At 38.6% G+C, this 24,623-nt stretch overlaps 3 protein-coding genes across 3 annotated transcripts in view; 1 reads left to right on the top strand and 2 right to left on the bottom strand.

Annotated features, from left to right (window-relative positions):
* Nucleotides 1-656: 656 nt before the first annotated feature.
* Nucleotides 657-4,595, bottom strand: arl4aa (ADP-ribosylation factor-like 4aa). Its single transcript, XM_017696880.2, has 2 exons — nucleotides 4,508-4,595; nucleotides 657-3,570 (listed from the first exon to the last, which is right to left on the bottom strand). The coding sequence occupies exon 2, from the start codon at nucleotides 3,489-3,491 to the stop codon at nucleotides 2,895-2,897; it is 597 nt and encodes a 198-aa protein (XP_017552369.1). The 5' UTR covers nucleotides 3,492-3,570; nucleotides 4,508-4,595; the 3' UTR covers nucleotides 657-2,894.
* Nucleotides 4,596-5,240: 645 nt separating this feature from the next.
* Nucleotides 5,241-12,214, bottom strand: si:dkey-30e9.6 (uncharacterized protein LOC564083 homolog). Its single transcript, XM_017696729.2, has 6 exons — nucleotides 12,130-12,214; nucleotides 9,302-9,408; nucleotides 6,647-7,102; nucleotides 6,456-6,540; nucleotides 5,999-6,141; nucleotides 5,241-5,661 (listed from the first exon to the last, which is right to left on the bottom strand). Exons 2-6 carry the CDS (start codon nucleotides 9,362-9,364, stop codon nucleotides 5,578-5,580), a joined length of 831 nt encoding a protein of 276 aa, XP_017552218.2. The 5' UTR covers nucleotides 9,365-9,408; nucleotides 12,130-12,214; the 3' UTR covers nucleotides 5,241-5,577.
* Nucleotides 12,215-12,293: 79 nt separating this feature from the next.
* Nucleotides 12,294-24,623, top strand: part of vwde (von Willebrand factor D and EGF domains) — a 29,369-nt gene continuing 17,039 nt past the window's right edge. The window contains exons 1-10 of the mRNA XM_017696730.2: nucleotides 12,294-12,366; nucleotides 15,701-15,891; nucleotides 16,964-17,195; nucleotides 17,296-17,361; nucleotides 18,811-19,043; nucleotides 21,248-21,337; nucleotides 21,440-21,569; nucleotides 22,332-22,546; nucleotides 23,021-23,094; nucleotides 23,224-23,500. Coding sequence (XP_017552219.2) covers nucleotides 12,309-12,366; nucleotides 15,701-15,891; nucleotides 16,964-17,195; nucleotides 17,296-17,361; nucleotides 18,811-19,043; nucleotides 21,248-21,337; nucleotides 21,440-21,569; nucleotides 22,332-22,546; nucleotides 23,021-23,094; nucleotides 23,224-23,500 — 1,566 coding nt within the window. The 5' untranslated portion in view covers nucleotides 12,294-12,308. The remainder of the gene's footprint in view (nucleotides 12,367-15,700; nucleotides 15,892-16,963; nucleotides 17,196-17,295; nucleotides 17,362-18,810; nucleotides 19,044-21,247; nucleotides 21,338-21,439; nucleotides 21,570-22,331; nucleotides 22,547-23,020; nucleotides 23,095-23,223; nucleotides 23,501-24,623) is intronic.

Raw genomic sequence — 24,623 nt, 5'->3', positions numbered from 1 at the left:
TTGCATGGTGCACTTACAGTTGTACAGAAAGGTTTAGGCATCCCCCTGCAATATATCACTTAACTCAATATTAAAAGTACTGAAAAAAGTGGTTCAGGAATCAAGGCATCAGTATTTTTATCGATGTCAGAAAGGAACAAAAACTGAAGATATTTCGGTCTGTGCCTACTCTATTGCTACAATGACGGCAGGTTGTAGTTAATCACTGGGTGAAACTTTAAAATTTATACCAACCATATGGCAACATTAAAGATGTTAAAAGTCTAAGTGTCTTGTCACAATAATGAAAATAAACCCAAACTTGCACTTTACACATGCAAAAAAAAAAAAAAAAAAGAAAAAAAAAAAGTCATCTGAATATTGCCTTGAAGCGCATTCACTTCAGCCAATTGCAGGTGGCACAGTTCTCATGGCTCATGTTTCAGAGGATGTGAGAGAGAGGGATTCAGATGTAAATGTGCTGCTTCCCTTCACAAAAGGAAAATGAATCTACCAATAACAAGAGTGCACAATGAAACGAGGGCACAGTCTGTTCACAAGCAGATCCATAGGGCAAACGTAGGGGAAATAATCTGAGGCCTAGTGTGAAGGAATGCAGTTTTGTAGGCTACTCCTCAGTCAGTGTTGGGCATGAGAAACAGGGCAGATTCAATGAATACAGCCAACAGGCCATTTATGTATTCAACAGAATACAGAGGTTCCATTCTGAATTAAAAAAAAAAAAAAAAAAAAAGTACATATCAACCTGAAAGCGATAAATAATACACCGTACATCATGAAGCTACACTAGATTTTTTTCTTTTTTAAATTTAGTATCTTTGTCTAGAATTGATTTCAGCCAACCATAACCTGTACATTTTGATGTACTTTGTAAGCACATATTGCAGATAAAGCTCAATTCTGGTCTAGATGTACCACCCTGCAGAGTTTAGCTCCAACCCTAATTTAACACAACTGATCCACATAATGAAGGATTTCATGAACATCTGTGTATTAGAGCCAGGTGTGTCAGATCTTAACTCTCCAGGGTGGAAGATCTCCAGGATTTGTGTTACAATACGCTTTTCTGAGCCTTTCAGGACTATCAGCAGTCCTAAAAACACTGATCTGAGTGCATGTTTAATTACAAAGAGAGCATATTTAGTCCTGGTTATCTGGATCATGTGCAGCTCAGTAGGTAAAATACAGAATACAATCAATGTATTTATTTATAAATGTGACGCTGCAAATTCCACAAGATGTCTGGAAAAAAAAAGTGACAAAACGTCTAGAAGCGTTGTGATATACTTTTCCATATAGCCCAGCTCTAACTGTATACATACATTTACTACTCATAACAGTAAGATAAGACTAATAGTGAAAGTAATAAAACACCAAAAGACACAGGTGTGACACTAGCCTGTAGATATCAACAAAATGAGTGTGGGAAAGGAAGCCAGTTACTGTCCTAGCTCACTCTTACGACAGCTAAGTGGAACAGAGGGAAGAGGCCTTGTCAGTTTGGATTTATGGGGTGTAGCTGTAACAAAGGAAACCATGTGACGCACAGTGGCTGAACCCACATTTCCACCACCCCCCTCCCTTCACACTCATTATTTCAGCATTATAGTCCAAGAGGGGAGGATTTAGGTCTACTGCCTTCACAAGAACAACATTTAACCCTCTAGGGCCAGAAAGAAGCCAGGCTTCAGAGCTAAACAGTAACTTCTGCTTCCCTGTTCACCAAAGTGTTAAAGTCTACAAGGTATGTCACAGTGTAAGCAATGATATTTACTCAAACAAGAGGGAGTGAACTCTACAGAACACTGGTCAATATGGGTGTGACCACAAAACTCGTCAAACAGAAACAAATAAGGGCCATATAAGGGCTTATGTCTGTTTCACCTACAACATGTACACGCACATCGGGAAACATTCATTTATTAAAATTTAGTCAAATAAATGTATTGCAGAATAAAACCCATGTGCAAAACATTTTCTTCCAATCTTTAGACTAATATTTTTATATCAAGTCAGTCTCAAAGTCATTCAAATAAAAGATCATGACTAAAGTGCTGTAAACAACTTGTATAGAAATGAGAGGAAACTAGACTTTGACACAGGAAAATAAGAAAGCAGCTGATAGAAAAGCATTTTCAAGTACAAAACCATTCCTACCCAAGAGGGATGCGCGATGAGGTCATCATATCAATATGGGCAGTTATTGGTATCTAACTGATGTTTAGATTTGACTGATACTATAAACTCAAATCAAAGTACATTTTATTGTTTTCTATTTCTAGTATAGTGGGATACTTTGCTAAAATATGTGCATTTTATTCATTTTACTGCATTTGTAATCATGTATTAACTTCAGCAGATATCTACATGAAAAATAGAGAGCAGCACTGGCCCACAGCTCCTTCCTACTAGATATGAAACTAAATAAGTAGCAAATGTCTTATACCTTTAAAATATAACAATACAATGAATTAAATATTTGTTGTTTAGCTGACCTGCAGTGTTCTATATTTACCGTAACCCAGAAAGTTCTCAATTTAATATGTTCTCATGACCCTTACTACTCACTTTCCCTCCACATTCAACTAACAGGTTTCAGATAGGTCTGCACTTCTCAAGTATGACATGTGTGTGTGCGTGTGTGTATACACACACACACACACACACACACACTTTCCACAAAATATCCAGTAAAAAGACCAAGAAATACAGTTTGTGCCATTTATAGCTACAAACTCTTTTATGCTCTTTTTAGGAGCTTCCTTTAGAAAACCATGGGCTTTAATATGTAGTAAAATATCAGTCTGTAAAACTGATAAAACTCAGTCAACTGATAAACTTTTATGCCTTCATAACACCTTGTCCCATAAAAAATAAAGCATCAGAAATAGTGTTCACTTCTTTTTCTGCAGTTTTAATATCTTCCTCCGTTTGAGAATCATGTCATAGAGTCTTTCAAGTCCCTCTTTTAGACCATCACCTATTATAGCACAGGTTGGCTGCAAATGCCATGGCGTGGTGGCTCCTAGTTCATTGAGTGCCAGCATCTTCTCAACTTCTGCCACGGTTAGAGAGTGCCTAAGGTCCTGCTTGTTTGCGACAATAAGCACAGGAACGCCTTGTGTCTCTGAAGCACGGGTAATCTTGTGCAGTTCAGTTTTGGCCTCCTCCATCCTCTCAGCGTCCACCGAATCCACCACAAACACAACGCCGTCTGTGCAGCGAGTGTATGACTTCCATAGTGGACGGAGCTTCTCCTGACCACCAACATCCCAGAAGTGAAATGCCACTGTAGAGCCCCCAAGCACTAGTTTTACCTTCTCAGCATTGAAACCTTTAGTGGGGACAGTGTTCACAAATTCATTGAACTGCAGTCTGTAAAGCACAGTGGTCTTCCCTGCAGAGTCCAATCCCAAAATAGCAATGTGAAGAGACTTGAAGAAGGGAAGATTTGAAAATATGCTGGACTGATCTGATATTCCGTTCCCCATTTTCCTCTGGCGTTGGTATCAGATCAACCCAAAAAGATTCATAACTTTACCCAGACTCCTGCTTATCCTCCCAGAGGTTCTTAGGAAAAAGAAATAATTTAAGAGGTAACTTCTACCAACTATAACGTGAGATACGTTTATATTAAAAACAAACAAACAAAATCAGTAGGCTGGATAACAGATCAGACTATCAGACCAACAGAGAGCATATTAACAGCTACAAAATTTTTAGTTAAACTCTTAAAAAAAAGATGGTTCTTCATGGGTTCCTTAATTAAGGCGTTCTATTTAGAACCACAAGTTCTTCATAGAACCATTTCATGCTTAAGTGATTCTTTACATGGTGATTAACGGTGAATGTGTTGCAAATGGTTCTATATATACAATCTTTCTTGAAAATAGTTGTAACCTGTGTAAAAGGGTTCCGCTACTGTTCCGCTGTCAAACCTGAAGTCTTTTTGGTGCTTCATAGAACTGCGTTCAAAAAGGGTCAATACACAACACGCGGTCCATCAATCATTTAACGTTTAGCATGAAATGGTTCTATGTAGAAAGCATGAAGCCATACCCTTCAGTATAGAACCATGGAAGAGGTGTGCAGTTTTACAACACCAAGCTAATTCTGTTCACCAGATTCAAGACCAGACTTCACACCTGTTGTTGATATAATAAGCCCCACTGCCACATTAACCTAACTCAGCGTGGGCATCAACATGTATGACGCAATGCTAGCTTTGCTCTGATGTAACATCCCAGTATTTAGTATTTTAGACCAAAGGGGCTAAAGTCAGTCAGCCAACGACCTGAACACTTAAACTGCAACGAAATAACGTTAGCTAAGCTAGCAAAGCTAGCCATAACGCCGCACAGCTAACTAGTAATGTGATAAGCCACGAGGTAAACGAATTAACAAACGTATTATAAGTATTTCAGTTATGATGCCCTTTTTATTTAGGAATCTGCTTCCAGATGTTTAACGAAGGAGAAACGAGTTTCTGCCCTATTCTTCCACTCACCACTGTGCCTTTACAGGCGGTTAAAAGTTTTCAGGTGACTCCAGCAGCAGCCGCTCTCCTCCAGCCCACAGCGCCGCTCCTCTCACTCTGAAACCGCGACTGTTGGCACGTAGCTGCTCATTTGTTTACCTTTGAAATGATTGGTGGACAGGCTGTGACGTAGGCTGCCACTCACGAAGGCGTGAAGAGTCGACAAACTGCTTTATTTGATGACGTACAATGGAAAAAAGTGTAAGATAAATAATTATGGCATTAATATTATGCTAAAAAAATGTCATTTAAGGTATTACACCTAATTTATCCAGTGAAACTTGTTTTGGAAAGATTCGTTAGGATATGAACGACACCTGCTTTTTTTTGTTCAGTTTTTTTTTTTTGTTAGATTAGAAAAGTAAACGATTCTCCATTTGTTTCATGGTGGTAATAATATTAAAAAATGATAATATATATTTAATATAAAAATATATAATATATATTTTATATATATATATATATATATATATATATGGTTGTGAAATTGCTTCATTTGTTTTGGCACGGTGCTGATGAAAAGCTGTTTTGGAAAGGCGTAGATGTGTAATTGGTTATCTTGTTAGTTATGTTTATACTGTGTTGTAAATGACCTCATACCACCTAATGAAATACCTGAGCTCACGTAAATACAACAAACCTGTCTTATATATGCTATGTAGAATAAAATAAAAACAAAAAACAAATACATTGTGACATTGTCTTTTTATATAGCCTGTAAATACTGGCTGCCTCCAAGTGACACAGTGAAAAGAATCACATAGACAGTGCATTTTCTCCAATATTACCAGAGATGTTTAATTGAGAAAATATGCATACTTCAAAAACCACAGCCATTATGAATTGAATCCCTTTTGCCCACCCCAGCTCCTACTGTGGAGCAGGATCATGTCTGTGCCATGAGAGAAAGGTTATGCAATGCTAATTTTTTTTTGCAAAGGATCAGGTGAAAGACAGTTTAGACAATAAGTCACCTACACCTGCCTGAACTTGTTTTGTCTGACTTGACTGAAGGAATTTTTCCACGATCAGAAAATATACTATTCTTTCATCCAAGATCTGGTGAGCTTCTCCTCCACACGGTCCATGAAAGCACTGTGCACTCCTCTTCTGCGTCGATGCCTCTGGAAAAAGTGGAGAAATGTGTATTTTTAGCCTGGAGATCATTCCTAAAATCACACAATCACGCCAAAGCAAGGTTACTCTTATAGAAAGCTGCTGGGAATATTACGCTGGTTGTTTAGAATGAACGCCTCTGTGAAAGTGAAATATATTATTACATCTTGTCAGTACTCCAAAACCTAAATAACGATATGTTTTAAACACATTAGATGTTTTTTTATGGGCAAATATATGCATTATTCAAATATCATGTAGTCTTTTTAAAGTCCACAGCCAGTCAAGCTGTGGTCAGTGGTTGATCTATACACAGCGCATTCAACCACACCATACTCCACTCACTGTGTATGAAGCCGACTTGGGTGGCCAAGGAGACTTTGGCAGTATGAGTCTTGGATCCCACTTAAGTTCTGCTGGTTTGAAGGTGTCCATGCTCCTTGTTGGCTCTCTATGCGGATGGTCTGATTCAGCTCTTACTTCTGCAACTGTTTGATATTTATAAATCTGTTATTTTCTATCTTATATGCAACTTTCCCACTGGTGCAAAAGACAAACCTAGCATTCCTGATACATCAGAGGCCTTCAATACATTTTGCTTCCCAGTTCTAACTTTTCTTCTTTCTCCAAATGTAGATGATAGGCTAAGACATGTCTGGGGTCTAAAGTTTGCCTCTTTGGTTTTGCAAAGGAAATATACAGTATACATAATGTAGCTAAAAAGTAATAAACGTCTATATGCAAGCCATTCTGTTAACATAGCTGTAAGCTGTGTTAAAATGGAAAAAAATACTAAGCTTACTTGCACCCAAGGACTGAGTCTTAAACTTCAAGTTTCCAGGATCCTTTTCTATACAGGTCACCATATCAGGCAACTCTTCAGCACACTGCGGTTAAACAGAAGTACAGGTAAAATCCTCTTAAAGGCTGCCATCTAGTGTTAATGTTGTACAATGGATTGAATAAAAGGAACAAACCTCAGTGTAAACTTACAGGTCTGAAATTGTGAGGCTTTGGGTCCTTGTAAGGAATGCTGGGAAACTGTCCTGACTTCACAAACAGTATCCTCAATTCTAGCAACCCAGGGGGTCCATATGATGTTATGAACGGTGGTTTATTCCTGTTCTCTTCCAGTTTTGGTAGCATGAGTAGAGACATTTCACCAACCATTGGAGACAATTCTGCCAAGCCATCTTTGAGTGTGGCTGGGTTGAGGGTTTTTTTCTTGATCCGTGGCAAGTTTAGACTCCGGTACAGCTTAGGGCTAAAGTCGGGGGGCTTTATTTTCCACAAGTCAGTCTGACTGACAGCTATGTTTGGAAGGGTAAGCTTATGGCCACGGGTTGAGGTCAGTTTTTGACTGGCAGAGAACAGGAGCTTTCTGTTGAAATGAATGGACGTTCCTGAATCCAATATATCCCCAGAACTCATTGCTGTGTGCATTCTCTCCTAGATTCAGTCAGCAGATAATGACATTGCTTGATATATATCTCATTTGTCAGCAGATTCAGTGTTTCTGAAGCACGTGACACATATGAGATCTGTAATTTTTTTCATCCATTTAAATGTTAATGAGATAATGAAATACAAATGTTCAGCAAAACCACTTTAACAACAACATTACATTTACACCATTTGGCTGACGTTCTTATCCAGAGCGACTTACAATTGGATCATTTTACACATTGAGGCCAAGGCGGTGTTGGGAGTCTTGCCCAAGGACTTTTATTGGTATAGTGTAGGGTGTTTACCCAGGTGGGGATTGAACCCCAGTCTACAGTGTTCAACCACTACACTAACCAACCACCTGGAGATTAACAAAAAAGATAGAAAAAGGGAGGGGAGGAAGACAGGGGAAGATGAGAGAACATTACATTCATTCAAGCTAAAAATGAAATGTAATATAACTCATAGTTTTATGATTAAGGGCTGATGATCTTAAAGCTAACACACGATGATATTCAACTGATCTCAAATATGACATTTATACAGTATACTTCTCAATCCTAGTGATAAAAAAGAGACAAGTCTAAAGAGTGTGTGTTGACAGAACAATATCAAAACTCTAGCAGTAAAAAGTAGTTGAATGTTGGTTTTGGATTTTTTTACCTGAAAAAAGACACACATCAAATAAGGTTATATTTTAAAATAAAGCTAACTTACCCTTAGCACTTCGGCCATCAGTCATGTCTGAGGGCAGTGGGGAGTTGATTGAGTTGTGTCTGTGAGTCTAAGCACAGCACAGCATGGGGCGTGGAGTACAATACAAAGGTTGCTAGGAAGCTTAGAGTTTGGAGCTTTTACTCAGAGAGCAGGGTTATGAAAAAGCACTGTGGGGAGACTGTCAAGAAAATAAAGGAATGTCCTAGTAACCACCCAGCCATGCACGAGGACAAGTTTAACAGCAAGTGCTTGACACTGTCATGTAGCTATTTTTTAGTGTAGCAACCACACCATTTAGGCTAATTCCCCATTAAAACCAATAGAGGGCAGCAGAAGACACATTTAGGACATCTTATTCTTCTTTAGCTCTATGCTTAATATTCAAAACAATGTTGGTGAGTTTAGCTTCTTCCACAGGCAGTTCTGAGGACATACTGTGGTTAGAATAGATTAATAGATTTAGATTAACTTTGCGACACTGTACATGTGAACATGGGCTATGCACATAACATCTTGTCGAGGGTGATGGAAAAAACGAAGGTAATTTGCCTTCAGGCTGTGGAATAATGTATATTCAAATGATTGTCAGATTTCCAAGTGACTTTGTCACTGTCAATTGGACCTGAGGTGGAATTGGAGGAAAGCGGTGCATTTTCTTCTATGGAGTCAAGTAATTGCATTATATAGATCTACCAAGTTAGAATTAATATACAGAATATATAAACCAACAGAGAGTACACAGAGTGCAGTATGCATTGCCCAAATGAGGATGGAAGACCGGAATTGAGTCTAAAGTCTCTTCACAGGCTGTTCACTCAATAGGTCAGGGGTCACACCTGGGTTTTATTGGGTTAAAGCTTAAGGGGGAGGAGAAGCCTGGAACAAACCCTCATTTGCTCGTCACAGCAGACACAGTTTTTGTGGTGCTAAGTTTATTTAGGAAGACCTGAAGTGCCGAATCAGTGTAGGGAAAAAGGTAACAAGCCTCTGGGTCCTTTCAAGGATGAGTTATACCCAATGCCCATGACCTTCTTAAGCCTTTTGCCTTTGGAAGAGCTTGAAGAGCCATTGCTTTAGTTGACTTCTGCAGACTTTGTTGAGAAGATAACAGATTTACTGCACAAAGGTTGCTGGTTGACCCATGAAGGAAGAGAGGAATAAATACACTTTACACTTTAATGCAATCCTTTGATCGACATGCTGCATTTTAAAACTGGGGAATTCACTCACAGACTTCACTAATGCATAGAATGGCCTTGGAAAGATAAAGGTGAAAGGAGGCCGTTTTTTTTATGTAGATGGGCCATTAAAATGAGTCCACCATGCTGCTAATGAGGCACTTTTCCCCATATAGGCTCATCGTGGCTGTGTTGCTCTGTGTTAAATGTATGTAAATTCATAGTCCCTTGATAACCAACCACCATTTGGGCCCCACAAATTTTACAGTCATGTAGTGGTGTGTACTGTTCAAAGGCACAACCATACCTCTGAATGTTGTTGGAGGGTTTGTCCTTCTACTGAATAAAGGTTTCTTGGCAACAAGGTCATAACATGACAGGCTGGGCATTGTCTGCCCCTGCGCACACAAGCCACTGAAAAACAAAGTAATAACCAAAAGCAGTCAGTGAACATTGTATGTTGTGGATAATTCCTGCATTTTCCTCTTATTGTTTATTGTGTGTGGAAAGCAGCTTGTCAAATAAGTTGTATTAGTCATCCACTCTTAAAAGTCTTAACGGTAGACTGAATTACTTTGAAAGTAAAAGAGTTTTATGTGTTATATAAATAGGTTTGAAGTTTTCAAACATATCTTCACTCCCTGGTCCATAGAGTCCATATATGGAAACTAAGCTGCAACAAACAGTCTGTTTTGAATTCACTGATTATTGCAAACAGGTGAAAATAGATTGGAAAATGATTGTGTGAAGGTGAATGAAAGCAACAAAAGTTCTTCCGACAGGTGCTATCACACCTTCAGTGAGTCATGTTTGTTTGTTTGAGCTCATGATGTGTCTTCAGTTGGTTTTGTTAAAAAAAAGATGTTTGGAAAAAATGCTAGCAGGTAATATCAGCTATGGAATATTGTGATCAGCCAGCGGATTCCTGACTAATGCTATGTTGGATTTTGTGAAATAGATATTATTCCCCTGGATTAACTTTCCTTGTGTCTATGTGGAGCTTAATGCTATATTTTATGTGTGGTTTACTTTCTAATGACTAGAACAAAACATTGGGCCTCAGCTACCATCCCTTCTTAAGAAGAAACGTCTTCTTAAAAGCCACTTACGCAGTTTTTACGAAGATTCTGACATTCAACATTGTTTTCTTATTAGAGATTTGTTCTTAGGTAAGAACAGAATCTACACACACTCAAGAGCACAAAGGTACAAACAATTCTGTGGTTTAAGAACACGTCATGAAGCCGATCTAGACTGACGTAGAACAAATTTAAGAAGACACATAGTAAGATATTGACGAATGAGGCCCATTGTCTTTGTGAAGGATAGCATCTTGTTACATTGAATGTAACCTTGCTTTGAAAGCCTAGGAGAGCCAAAACACATATGTGGGTATGTCTGTATTTTGTGTATCTATGTTATCATAGACTTTGCAGTGTAACTACTGTGTCTATGAACAGCTAATTGTTACAAATAAGTGCATTTACATTCTGCTTATAATAATGATAGTGTGAATAGTGTGAGACAGTCATTTAATTAATTTCATACAGTGTATAAATACCCCTCGGTCTCAGAACAGATGGCTGTACGAGATCTCAGTATTCATCCTGTGAATGTTATTCACATCTTAGAAAGGGGCCTGGGACAGCCTTGATAAAAACAGTTTAACAGATGCCTTCTGGTGAACTGACTCCTTCACATAGTCTCATAGGCATCACACAACAGATTGTGTTTGGCTTTTCTTGAGAGAAAGTCTTTGGCTGCTACACAGTGTTGATGCATATAGTCAAACAATGAGTGATCAATAGTGTATGAAGCTGCAACAAAAGGTCATTTGCTTCATTTGACCAAGCTGTTTTTTTTCTCTTTTATGGTCAAATCTCTGAGGTTTTGACAGCTTTCTCCCAACAAGGAAGAGACTCTCCAAGTACAAAGCATTGTTTACTACTGATTTATAGAAGCCATTTGTGTCACTGTATATTCCTGTAATCAACCATATCTGCTAAAGTATTAAAGCTGCTGAGACAAACTGAAGAGACTGTCATGTTTTGCCAAAGTCATACTCATATTTCCTCAGAAAAAGACACTGTGGGACATCTGGTTCCCTCTTTAAAATGTTACATCTAAATGGCATTGGATCAGGCTGAATATTAAAAAGAAAATTTTGTGTCCGATTCATTTTTACCAGATTACTATCCGCTGACTGTTTTATCGATACAGGCCTTTTGTTTATGCCAATGTCTGTTATTCACATATTAACAGATGCGTGCTGGATGTCTCCGTTTCATACACTCACTTCATTCAACTTAGCGGAATCATCCACACAGAACCCCAGGCTGAAGTAACACACAGCCACAGAAAATAGCTGGATTATTTTATGAGTTAAACATTCTCCACCAGCTGAGTGTAAAATCTTTAAAAAAACACGCTACTTCAAAGGTTGTTTGATGAAAGCATTGCTTGGAAGAAATCATGCTAGCTGTTAATAACAGTTATGGAATAATGAGGTCAGCCAGTGGATTCCTGACTAATGTCATGTTGGATTTTTGCCCTCAGGGCAACTTTCCTTGCATCTGTGCGGAGCTAAATACTATATTTCATATATCTAGTTTACTTTCTGATGACTAGTACAAAACACTGGGCCTTTAGTAAAGGGAATGGCTCTATTCAGAACCATGAGTTCTCTATAGAACCATGTCATGCTTAAATAGTTCTTTGAAAAGATTCTTCAAATTGATGCAGAATGTTTTGTTCTATATAGAACCCTTTTTGAAAATGGGTCTGCACCGCATTAAAAAGCGTTCTTCTATTGTTACAAGTTTGGCAACAGAGCCCTTTTTGGCGCTATGTAAAAGGTTCTACATAGAACCATACACCACACACTTTCCATCAATCTGAAGAACCATATGACCATGCGAAGAACCTATTAGGCATGCAAATGGACTCAGTTCTAAACAGAACCATTCCCTTCACTAAGGAACCCCTGAAGAACCATCTTTTTTAAGGGTGTGGGAGTTTGACTCTATAGCGGATAATTGAGTGCTTGTGATTCGAGCTCCAGCTGTGAATGACTGCGTCTCGGACTCGAATCAGGGAACACTCCGCAGAGCTGTGTCGGTTCACAGCCATTTTTACCTGCATTCGGAAGTTTATGACAGTTCTCTTCGTCGCCGTCTTCAATATATCCCTCAAATCAGCCGGTAAACCGGGTGGCAGCTCTTGGACTAAGTTGTCTGAACGCCGCTTCTGGTCAGGCGTTGAAAATCAGAGGACGTCGCGGTGAAACTTCGCTAGTACGTGCAGCGGGTCTGAAAATGTGGCTGGATTACTTTTACCTGGCTCTGGTTCTCTACGCCGACGGCTCTCAGGCAGGTAAGTTTGCTCGCTGAGCTGCTTTACTGTACATTACGGCTTGATACGGAACAGCTTAACACCCTGAAGACTGTTTCGAGACCAGACTGCAACCTGAAATACTGTCAGCTGGACTTTACATGACGACGTTTTTCACATAAAACGTGAACCTGCCTCGCCTGTAATTAATTTATGTCAGTTATTCCGCCCTTTTCCCAGGACGTCGATGTCAGTTTGCATGTTTTTGGAATATGCCAGTCTAGTCTAGCTCTGATAGTCTTCCAGCATCTGTGTGAAATTCTAAGCCCACCAAACTATTTCATCTACCTGTAACGAGGCTTCTCATAGTGCCCTGCATACTGCATTTCAAACAAGGCATTTTAGCAGAATTGCACTTTAAAGCCCCAGATGTATTTACTGTTTACTGTAAATAGCCCAAATATATTATTCCTAATAATCCAATAGGTATTTTTGAAATACGTTCTCCAGTCTATGATCAGAATGTAGATTCAGCATCATTTTTATTGGTTGCCCTCAGTGTCTTGATTGTGACACCCAGGTTATATCTCTGTGGTTCAGCTCTTAAGTTCTTAATGGGGAACTCCATAATTTGTTCTAAATTTCTGCATAAATCATTGGTTGTGATATAAATAAAGGCAGAAGTAGTTTGATGTGCAATTCTTCGTCTGCCTCATAGAAAGTTATTACATGAAGGTTAAGCCTGAGACATTGCTTTGCAGTAGATTTGAGAGGAGATTTTTAGTTTGAAATATATTTTTTAAATCCATTCATGCAGAGAGCTGTACAGCAAAACAATCCGCACAGAAAACTTGATTTTTCAGACTATTTTACCTTTATCAACATAGCATATTAAAATCCAGAAGACGTGCAAATTCATTGGCTGTTTTGGATAGTGAATATAAAGTAGACTCCTGGTTCCTACAACCACTGTAAAGAAAAAGTTTTATCTACAATGTACTGTTTCATATCAAACAACTTCAAGTTACTTTGTTTATGTACGGAATTCTCCTTTAATTTGTTCCACTGGTGTTGAATGGAAGTCTCTTTTTTACCTGGTTATACAGCCAAATCATATGCCCTACAGCAGAGACGTTGTTCTCAGGGTACGCTGGCATTTAGTTCCATGAGTTTGTTTCCATTCCATTTCCATTGCACGTGAATCTCTGTAAGTCTGCTGATTTACTTCCAGTGTTCACTCATGCATACTTATCATCCATTTGGTTTGCATGCTTACAAAGGATGTCCAGTATTACCTACAAAGTGTCAGAGTGGCTGCAGGTTGTTATTCCAAACCAACAGGAGCACACCTGACTCATGTAATAAACACATGTTTATTATTGATTTTAGTCTTCAAACAATTGATCAGATGTGGTCCTGATTCAAATGAAAACATGCAGACACCTCTGTGTCTATTTGTACACCTCTGTCATAAAGTGTCAGTATTGTCATTGTCAGTCAACAGTGAATAGAAATAGTGAAACAGGCAACATCAATACATCCATCCATACATTTTCTAAGCTGCTCCTCCCTCAGGGTCGCGGCGGGGGTGGGGGGTGGAGGTTGTGTGCTGGAGCCTCTCCCAGCGGTCATCGGGCGGAAGGCAGGATACACCCTGGACAGGTCGCCAGTAACATTAATACATGTATAAGGTCAACTTTTAACGTGATAATCTGTTTTCTCTTCATGCTAAGTTCCTTCATGCTTGTACTTCTTAGACTTGACAGCACTTTTTATGTGGATGACAACAGGAACAGACAGAAATTTGCCTTAGTAGACTTTGCTGACAATGTCATATAATAAAAGTAATCTTGACCTTTTATATTACTTTTATATTCATTTTCCATGGATGCACTCATATGGAAACTGTGGACCGAATACTGTTATCTAGTATATATAACAAACAATAGAAACTGGGACTGGGACTGTATTCACAAAACTCCTCAGAGTAGAAGTGGTGATCTGGAATCAGGTTCTTTTGTCATTTAGGTTGACTTCACTGACAGAAATGGATCCTCAGATCCACAGATCAGCACTCCGACTCTGAGGAGCTTTGTGAATATGACCAGGATTAGCATTACAGAGCACTATCAGTCAAATCTAGTCATCTGTTTGGTACCATTCTCCAGTGAATACATTTCTCTGTCTGTCAGTATGTTGGCTAAGCCTAGTGACTCTAGCTGCCTGCTCCCTTTCATGTTGGTCATTACACCTCATCTCCTCTCACTCCTTCTGCTGCCAATTTGTGATAGGTCTAGAGGACTCATTGAGACAGGAGAAGGTTCTGATCTGACATTGTGCTGAACGCGGCTTGTAGCTGCTTTCATTTTAGCGCCTGTTTATTTCCTTTTAGCACATGAGAAAACTTTATGGAGACCTTTTACCAATTTCAGATCAAGCACTACCTTTGTAAAGGTGCGAGAATGGCCTGGTATGTCTCTTGAGGTAGAGGTAGACATAATAGATTTGTGTGGTGGAGGTCTATGGCACTCGTCAGAGGCTTGTCCGATGGTTTGGAGTGTTCACAAACTTCTTTCTCAAGGGAAACTGTTTCTCCAGACATGTCTAATAATGTTTCAGAGTCTATGGGCTCTGGATCCTGTCTTCACACAGACTTTGCCTATGGTCCCATGTTTGTTGAAGACCTGAATGGATCAAATCCAAATCCAATCAAAAATTGATTGGAAATTGTAACTTTTTCTGATGTTGTTCAAAATCTTCTTGAAATGCAGGAGGTTAATTTTTTTACCCTTATTTCCTTGTGTCCTTGTTTATATGTAAATGATGCAATTTTATAAAAGTATAAACATTATAAAAGTACAACAGAGACCTTAGAATGGGGCAAAGGAGTTCTACCTGGTTTCTTAGTAGCTTAGAAACTCTAAACAAAAGCTGTTCTTTGTAATGTAACAAAATCAAATCAAACAATCAGATTTGGTGTGAAAAACAAACACAAACAGCAGGAAATGTCATCTAACAACCACAGCCACAAGCAAATGCATTAACAGCAAGCTAATGCTGTAGCCCCGTGCAGACGTGCAAGCCACAATACAACCAAGCAATATGACATAATGCATTATGATACAACATGATGCATTGCATTGTTACATCCTAATAAATAGAATAGATTCTATTTCTGTTTGATTCCAGGTTATTCATTCAACTAATCTGTGCCATTTCAGATGTGGTCATCAAATACATTTTTTGTGCATTCTGTGTGATCATTGTGCTCTGAATGGTCAGATATTTATGGAAATCTGCACATTCTGCATTTTAGAATCTGTGTACATGTTTCATTTGTGGGGTTTTTTGTGTGTGTATGTATATACCTTCCTAGTACCTCCAGAGTGCAGTCCAGGGGGTCACACTGTTCTGCAGAACCCCTACCGGAGCACAAGTTTCACCTCTCAGCAGCTGCCCCAGTCAGCCCTGCAGGAGAAGCTCATCTGTGACCACTCACTGGCTCCTGGGTGGTACCAGTTCCAGATCTTTGATAAACCAGCCCGTATGCCCACCAAATGTGTGGAGGTAGTGTAAATATGTTTCATTTGCCCCCGCTGAGATCAAAAGCTAGATCTGACTTTATCAAGACCTTGCTTAATCTCTAGTTGTAAATTCAGTAGTTGGTAAATGCTTCAAGTGCTCAGATGTTAACAAGAAGAACATTTTCGTTGTTGATTAGAATAGAACAGCTCATCATTGCAGTGGATATCAGAGATGTAAGTGTTTCTAATTTGGCCACAGTAAGGGTAAGCCACCTACACCTAAAAGCTAAATCTTACTAAATAAAGTAGCCTTTTATGTTACACCACCAATAAACACTACTGATTTTAAATGATTTCAAATCAATTTATTTGCTGATAAATAATAATTCTAATACTGTACAACTGCATAGGTTTCAAATAGTTAGCAGGAAGCAATGAAACCTCTGGTGTCTTGTTTACAATATTTAAATTTCACTGTTAAGGATGAGGTGAGCATTAATTTTTTTGGCCCATTCTGATTATGATTTCTTAATAGCTGATTTTTATTAGCATCTAGATTTTTTAACCCAAAGTTTTAACACTATCTGGACTAAATAAACACATGAAACACAGTAGCACTTTTTCAGTACTTGCAATTTACACTTCTGTTGCATTTAAAAATCAGTTACCTATTTAAATAACATGAATCAAATATAGCACTACATTGACAGTAACTGGTTGTTTAACAGTTACCTTGGATGTAGTGATTTATGGTAATTATGCCTTGACATTTTGGTGTTGGTTTAGCAGAAGCTTAAACATGCAGCACTAGTGCACGCACTTGGCTCGTGTTATTTACCTCATAAAATTGCATCACAGACAAATCGACCAACTGCTTATTGCATTGTTGGAGCAAAAATCTACTGTTTCCAGTTTAAACTGATTTCAATCGTGCTTGCTTTATCTCAAAGGTGGATTGGTGTACTTTAGGAATAACTTTGTTTATACACATTCAGAGCTTTACTGTAACTGTAATGTGACTGCTATATGCTCTTTTTCCAAAGCCCTACAGTACTGGCCCGCTCAGAGAACACTTACAATTGAACTTATCTTTTGTTTTTCTGTGATCTCACTAGGTGAATCACTGTGGAACCCAAGCTCCTGTTTGGCTCTCTCTGGCTGAGGGGGAGAGTCTCCCCCAGGCCCTAGAAGTAAAGCAGCTGACCGCTTGTGCTACCTGGCAGTTCTTCAATGGACCCAGTAAGGACTGCTGTCTGTTCCGGCTGCCTGTGTCTGTGCGTAACTGTGGGGAGTTCTTCGTGTACCTGCTCCAGCCTACACAGGGCTGTATGGCTTACTGCGCTGAGGGTAAGTCATCTGGGTTCACACTGTTCCACAGATAACACATTTAATCATTTTTCCAGTCAAGTTCGTTAATGCATTTATTTCTTTAATTTTATATGCACAGAAATGTCAGACTCCACACAGCTGAGCTGCGAGCCAGCACACAGGAATACAGATGGAACTTGCAATGGTAAGCAAACCAAATAACATGGCCGTTGCAACTTTCACCTTACAGGCTTTGCAGAGTTATGAAGACATAAAATGTAGAGGAAACTTAGGGAAAACGCTCCCCTTAAGAACAGTGCCCATTTACTGTAAAGCTAAACCATATTATCTGTGCATGAGTTTAGCATTTACAGGATGATATTGTTGTCGGGAAATGAACTGGAACAGCAGGCTGTTCTGTTGTTATGCTACAAACAAGAATTTCTTTACAGCCCTCTTGCCCCGATAGTGGGCCTCCCTACCTGGGGTAAGAAGACCTCCTGGTGAATCTTGCATCAGTTTGTCATCTAGGTTTTAAAGAATGTACAGTTTAGATATCAGTTAAGACCTCTTTCAATTTATATCTTAATGATTTTAGTACATTTTGACAGATGACAGTAAAATTGAAAAACTTGAAATGTCAGTTGTGATTTTATTCAATACAAAATTATATGATGATGATGATGATTATTATATGTACATGTAAATAATTATTAGGTGCAACAGGACAGATCAGGTTCATCTCAAATGGGTTCATCTCCAGCTGATGGAGTTTTCACCAGTGATGAAAACCATCCATCCATCCACCCATCCATTTTCTAAGCCGCTTCTCCGTCAGGGTCGCGGGGGTGATGAAAACCTTATAATAAAACTTATCTATAACATAACTAAGCAGAACTTTGTGAATATGCAATGCATTTTTCAGTTTCAATCCTTGTTTCTATGTCATGCTCTTTTGTACAGTTCTATCAAGCTATTTTTACTAAGAATGTTAATGGATGTTTTTTGCATGGAATATTCACTTGCCTTTCAATTTTGAATCTGATTTTTTTAAATCAGTTTTTGGTATCTGGATTGTTTCAAGACTTCATTTGTCTTTCAGGAATTCTTGGTCATACAGGCACCAAAATAATTAGGGCCAGAGTTGCCAAGCCTGTGGAATGTTCCTCTCTTTAATGAGCTTAGCATGTGTGTTTGTGTGTTGGGGGCAGCTTGAGATGTTGCCATGGGTTCCAGGTTATAAGTGATCATTCAGCTGGTGTCGATGGGCCCCAGTAGAGGCTCTCCGTAACTACACAGGCAACAAAACACCCACCTAGAGCTTCTGATCACTATGATCGTGTCTTTTGAGAGCTTATAGACAGTTAATAATTACAGCCTGATTTCAGTTTTAGCAGGATGTGTGTAGAAATGGCTTTGTGATGTATTTCTTTTATATAAGCCATTTGGCTTGATTGTGCCTTCAATGGCAATGTTGCCTAAATTCAGAACAGTCTTAGCCATTTCCTCTTTGCTTCTTCATTTTGTTATTTAGAAACTCCACATACATTGGTGTCATACACATTATTGTTGTCTACGTTAGCAACCCTAGTGGGGAACTTTGTACTGAGGATATTGTATAAAATCTTTAACTGTGATTTTTTTACTCCTGCAGATAAGCAGCCCCCATCTCCCTCTGTGCCTGAGATTGTGGCTGAGCTGTCGGGAACCAGTGTGTACCTAAAGTGCATGTTTAATGGTCTCAGTGGGAACAGTTCTCTGGGTTATGTTGTGACGTGGTGGCGTCTGTCCCCGGACAGCAGCAAAGAGGATCTCAGGCAGGAGACCACCATACAGACCTTTGCCTTCATTGAGTTAGATGGCATCAACCTGCGACTAGGAGACAGGGTATCCGCTCAATACAATCATTTTTAATGACTACATACACTGCACACACATACAGTTGTATTGTATTTACAGTCAATGGCTATTTTATCAGCTACACCTATCATATAGATTTAGATGTACTGATCGTACCCTCTGTGTTGCTCCAGGATTTACCTTTTCTCTACCTCATCCATCTATGGAAAGGGACCACCACAGGTCCACCATAGTCCAGACATCATTTGGATGGTGGACCATTCTCTGTTGCTGTGTCAGCATTGTTGCTGACATGACAATGACATATTACTGTGTGTTTAAACACCTCACTGTTAGTCTGAGTCTTTAATAACATTACTTTTCCAGTAGTATGAATAATGCAGTGAAGTTTATTGATGGATTTGTTTCTTCAGTTTTGTCTGTGTAGAGTCTGACAGCCAAGCTGAGAATCAGAACACAGGAATATAGATGGAACCTGCAATAACAATATCCAGCTAGCAGTGGTCCTGTCAGAAACTGACACTGACCACTGATGAAGGGCCAGAAGGTGACTAACACACACTGTGCATGGAAAAAGACAAAAGATAGATATTAAGTAAGTAAGTTTTATTTATATAGCACATATAAAACCAAAGTGCTTTACAATAAAGCACAAAAAGGATTTCCACCTTCTGATCAGATGGACCGCGACCCTGACGGAGAAGCGGCTTAGAAAATGGATGGATGGATGGATGGATGATCAGATGGAAAGCAGTTACAGTCAGTAATTCAGTCATCAGTCAGTAAGCCAGCAAAACGCTCTTACATGGAAGGTGTACCTGATAAAATGGCCAGTGAGTGTGGACACAAGGTGCAATGCCATGAAAAAGCATTTGCCTGATTTCTGCTATATTTGAATGTTTGTCACACTAAAAGGTTTCAAAAATGCCATGAAAATTGTGTTTGTAAGATAAGATGAACATGAACACATTTTTTAAAAGATCATTCCTTTTTTAAAAGAAAAATGTTTTGCAATACCCCATCTGAAAAAGTAATCGTGTGCCCCCATGTAAACTTAATAACTGGTTGTGCCATCACAACACCTGCAACCATACGCCTCCTATAACTGGGATTAGTCTTTCACATTACTGTAGAGGAGACATGTCAGTCTGGGGACCTTCCAGGCCAAAGTGCTGCAGACATCAACGTTTACCCTCATCTAACGATCTAAACTCAGTTCATGAAGGCCCTGCAAATTAATGAATGAGCATCAGATGTGTTTAATAAGGCAATGTAGTGAAGTCTACAGTTTTTTGACCCATTTTTGACCGCAGAATTCATGGTCCTGTCAATTGGCAAGTCGTCTAGGCCCCAAAGCAGCAAAGTGTCCCCACACTGTCACGCTGCCACCACCATGTTTTACTGTTGATATGATTTTCTTATTGTGGAATGCTGTGTTAGCTTTATGCCCGATGTAACAGGACCTCTTTCTGCCCCCAGAACAATACTCCCAAAGGTTTGGGGGTCATCAAGGTGTGTTTTGGCAAATGTGAGACAAGCCTTTACATTCATCTTGGTTTGCATTCTGCTTGGTTGCAACTCTCCCATAAATACAATTTTTGCCTGATCTCTTTCTAATGGTGGGATCATGATGGCTGACCTTATCTGTGATGAGTGAGGCCTGCATTTCCTTAGATGTTTGTGTAGGTTCTTTTGTGACTTCCTGGATGAATCATTGCTGCACTCTTGGAGGTATTTTATTAGGCAAGCCACTTCTTGGAAGAATCCCCACTGTTTCAGGTTTTCTCCATTTGGATATATTGGCTCTCACTGTGGTTCAGTTGAGTCACAGAGCTTTTGAAATTCTGAGAAACGGTGTATGTCTAGTTTAATTGATCCTAATTATCAAATAAATTGGTTAATTTAATAGTTAAGTTTAAGTTACTTTTTCGTATTGGGCCAGTTGTTGGTGGTGTTTTTCCTTCGACAAATCAAGATCAAAAACAATAAAGTATGAAAAATATTTATGCAAAACAGAAGAAATCAGGTGGGGGCAAATACTTGTTTCATGGCACCACAGAAATACCTGTTTTTGTAGGGTTAATGTATAGGTAAATTACAGGTGCATGCATACTGAATTAAGATTCCACTACAACATTATCAGAGGTCACCATAAAATGCGGTTTTCTCTGATACATATAAACATGTTCTTTTTCCATCCTTGCTCTCTCTCACTCTCTCACTCTGTTCAGATCTATTGTAGTTGCTCTAGTTTCTTTCTGGATGCTCCAGATGTACAGGGTCTCTCAGTGGAGAGTGAGGAGTTCTTTGCTGGGATTCGGGTATGTTACCTTATATTCTTTTTTCGTTTGTTTTATCAGTGTGAATGGACTCTGCGTCACAACTTATAACATCATAGCTTCTTTGGTTGGGTTGGGTCTTAGCTGAAGCCTGAGCTTGCCTCCATCTCAGAGGATGGGAAGGAGTATGAGCTGGTGATAGAAAGCACTGTTCCTGTACCCTGCATTTCAGAGACATGCACACTTCCATTACAACTCAGCACCAGCAGCCAAGGTACACATGTATACTACCCTACACTCAAATTATAACTGCATTTTCCTTGCCTTGTATTTAAAGTAGATAATTAATGAACATTGCAATGTTCACCCATGTGCAATGCTTGAAGAAGTACAGTAAAGAACAACATATTATTGATGAAGTAGCACTATATTGTTTATCATAGTGTTTGCAGAATTTTGGCTTTTTGCTGCAGCAGTAGGACCTTCCAGGCAACTCTGCTACCAGTAATTTATGTAAAATAAACACTGTTAAATGAACTATTAATCTTACCGTGCACATCACTTTAAGCAGTGCAGTACTTGTGAATTATTTATGGTACGTTACCGAATGCTTTGTTATTCATAGTACATTTTACAAATATTTGCAGCACATTCCAGTGAATTATTTTGAAATAACCACAGTAAGAGTTTGGTGTAGTATGTAAACATTGTTATAGTGTCAAAACATGCTTTTCACTCCTCAGTTCATACAGTCCAAATATAGAAACTAAGCCACTAAAACAGTCAGTTTTGAACTCACTGGTTTTGTGCTGTCATGAAAACTGTCTTATTTACATATATTCACCTGTTTGGCCCACAGCAGTTTAGTTTCTCCCCTTCATGCCGATGTTAGTGTAAGTGTTTCATCATTGACTGTCTCAATAGCATTTCTCTCATTTCTGACGTAAAACATTATCCATGTGTGATCAACTATTAAACAGGTCCAGTCTGTCCTAATACATTATTATGGGTAACTAAAATATTGTGTGTTGCTCAGATGAGGAGTCTCTGGGTGCCGACCTGGTTCTGTCCTCCTGCGAGGTGAAGCTGTCTCAGGCGTTATGCCACAGTGGAGTGTGCGGTCAGGCACTGCTGCACTACAGCCCAGTCACTGACACCATCACAGATGGAGACAGAAGCACCCAGATTTACATTAAGCCTATAGTCAGCACCAACTTTCTCTGGAATGGATACACACCTCAAAATGTGCAGGTTGTTTTATTAATCAAATATAAAAAGTTTATATCTTTTTTAAAACCTTGTTGTTCTGAATAGAAAAATAGTAATAGTCATGTGCAAAAGTTTGAACACCCCTGGTCAGATTACACATTCTTTACAAGGAAATACAGTTTAACATATGGGAAAACAATGAAATATGTAGGTGCCATAACTTTGCACATGTCACATTTTATTTCATTTTTTTCTTCAATATGTTAAATTCAGCAGATAAACAGGATTAGTTTTAATTGTGCATTAAAATGTGCAGAGGTTTTCTGTAGAGGATGTGTTCTCATATTTTCACTTAGAAAATCAAAAGCATGTGTCATTTGACCAGGGTTGCCAAACCTTTGCAACCAACTATACTAATGTGTCATGTGTCATGCTTTGTTTAATATTTTATATTATATTTTTATATTCTTAAATATTTATTTATATACGTTATTATCATTATTACTTTTTTTTCAGATAATTGTAAAAGACATCCCATCTGCTTACTGTTATGTTTTCACTGATCCACACATCATCACCTTTGATGGCAGGTACAGTAATGCATCTATAATCATAATTACAGCCTTATTTCTTTTGTGCATCTCATGGTAAGAAGTGAAGATACCACAAGGGCTGTTACTTATCTGTTTATCTATTTATCTGTTGCTCTTTGTTCTCAGGAGGTATGATAATTTCCAGATAGGCACTTTTGTGCTGTACCGGAGCTCAGCTCGGCCATTTGAGGTGCACGTGCGTCAGTGGGAGTGTGCTAGTGTGACAGCCCACCCCACATCCTGTGTGTGTGGCTTTGCAGTCAGAGATGGTGGCAATGTTATCACTTTTGACATGTGTAACGGCTTGGCTGGAGAGACAAAACCACGCCTGACAGTGAAGAGTGGAAGCCTGGTGAAGAGTGGAATCCGCATCACTGAGTCCTATCAGGGCCGCAAAGTCACTGTGAGTCACCATTTCCTGAACTATATCACCTGTTCTCTATATTAAACAGTGTTAATGTTCTCTTCATATTGAGTTAATGTTACTGTGTTTGTCTGCTCTCGCAAGTATGTGGCAAGTATGTGGCTTTAGGGATGAGACAGTTACCAGTTATAATGATAAATCATGATATAAAACACAAACTCATTTAATAAGACAGTATGATCAACACATTTTTCAAAAATAGCGCTTAATAGCGTATAGTCTCTCTACAAGTCCCTTGCCACAACAGAAACGTTTTACATGGTTATAATCTGATCAGTAGACAGTAGTAGTGGCGGTGATACATAAAGATTTTATCTAGTCACGGTCCAAAAAATAATGTATTTTCAAAATAGTAGCTTTTTCCAAGGTGGCAAAGATCATTTTAATGCACATTAATGTAGAAGAATTTATTCCAATTAATTTGGGTGCATTTCTGTTTGTCCATTAACATTGTCTGAAAAAGGTACTAAGCAGATACGGTTTTCATTCAAGATACAAACAATGTAAATGTACCCTCAAAGGTACGGCCGTGGTTTTAAGGTCCATCTGTTTATCTTAAATCGTTTTTTTCTTCCTATGAGAAAGGTATGTTGGTAGCTTTTCACAACCTAACAATGTTTAAAAAATAAAATAAAATTCTGGAGTGCAGACAGGATAATAATACAATAAATGTTTCTTTCAACGTTATATGGTACAATTATGTTCCCTGACATAAGGTACCACCCCAGTGACAAGAGGGGCACCACCCCAGTGATAGTTTGGTACCATTTTTTCTGAGTGTGTATCATAAAATTTACACAATATAAATTATGCAGAAAAAATACAAAAGTTTCTTTTCCAAAAAATGCAAAAACTTACTTTACAAGTGAAAAAAAGTTATTTTTAAATTAATTTGTAAATCAACCAAACATTTCATTTATACATGCTGTACGTTTGTTTTTGGACAATGAAATATTTATTTATATTGTAGGTTTTTTTTGGTGTTATAAAGTAATATAGGAGTCTGTAAATGCAGTAATTTTGATGTGACATCAATGTGTTTTTATTGCTTTTTAAATATTTTAATATATTTGAACAATGCTGTAATAATATCAAAACTAGT

Source organism: Pygocentrus nattereri, chromosome 17 (assembly GCF_015220715.1).
Source record: "Pygocentrus nattereri isolate fPygNat1 chromosome 17, fPygNat1.pri, whole genome shotgun sequence".
Lineage (NCBI taxonomy): Eukaryota > Metazoa > Chordata > Actinopteri > Characiformes > Serrasalmidae > Pygocentrus > Pygocentrus nattereri.
This window is presented reverse-complemented; position numbering and strand designations above follow the sequence as displayed.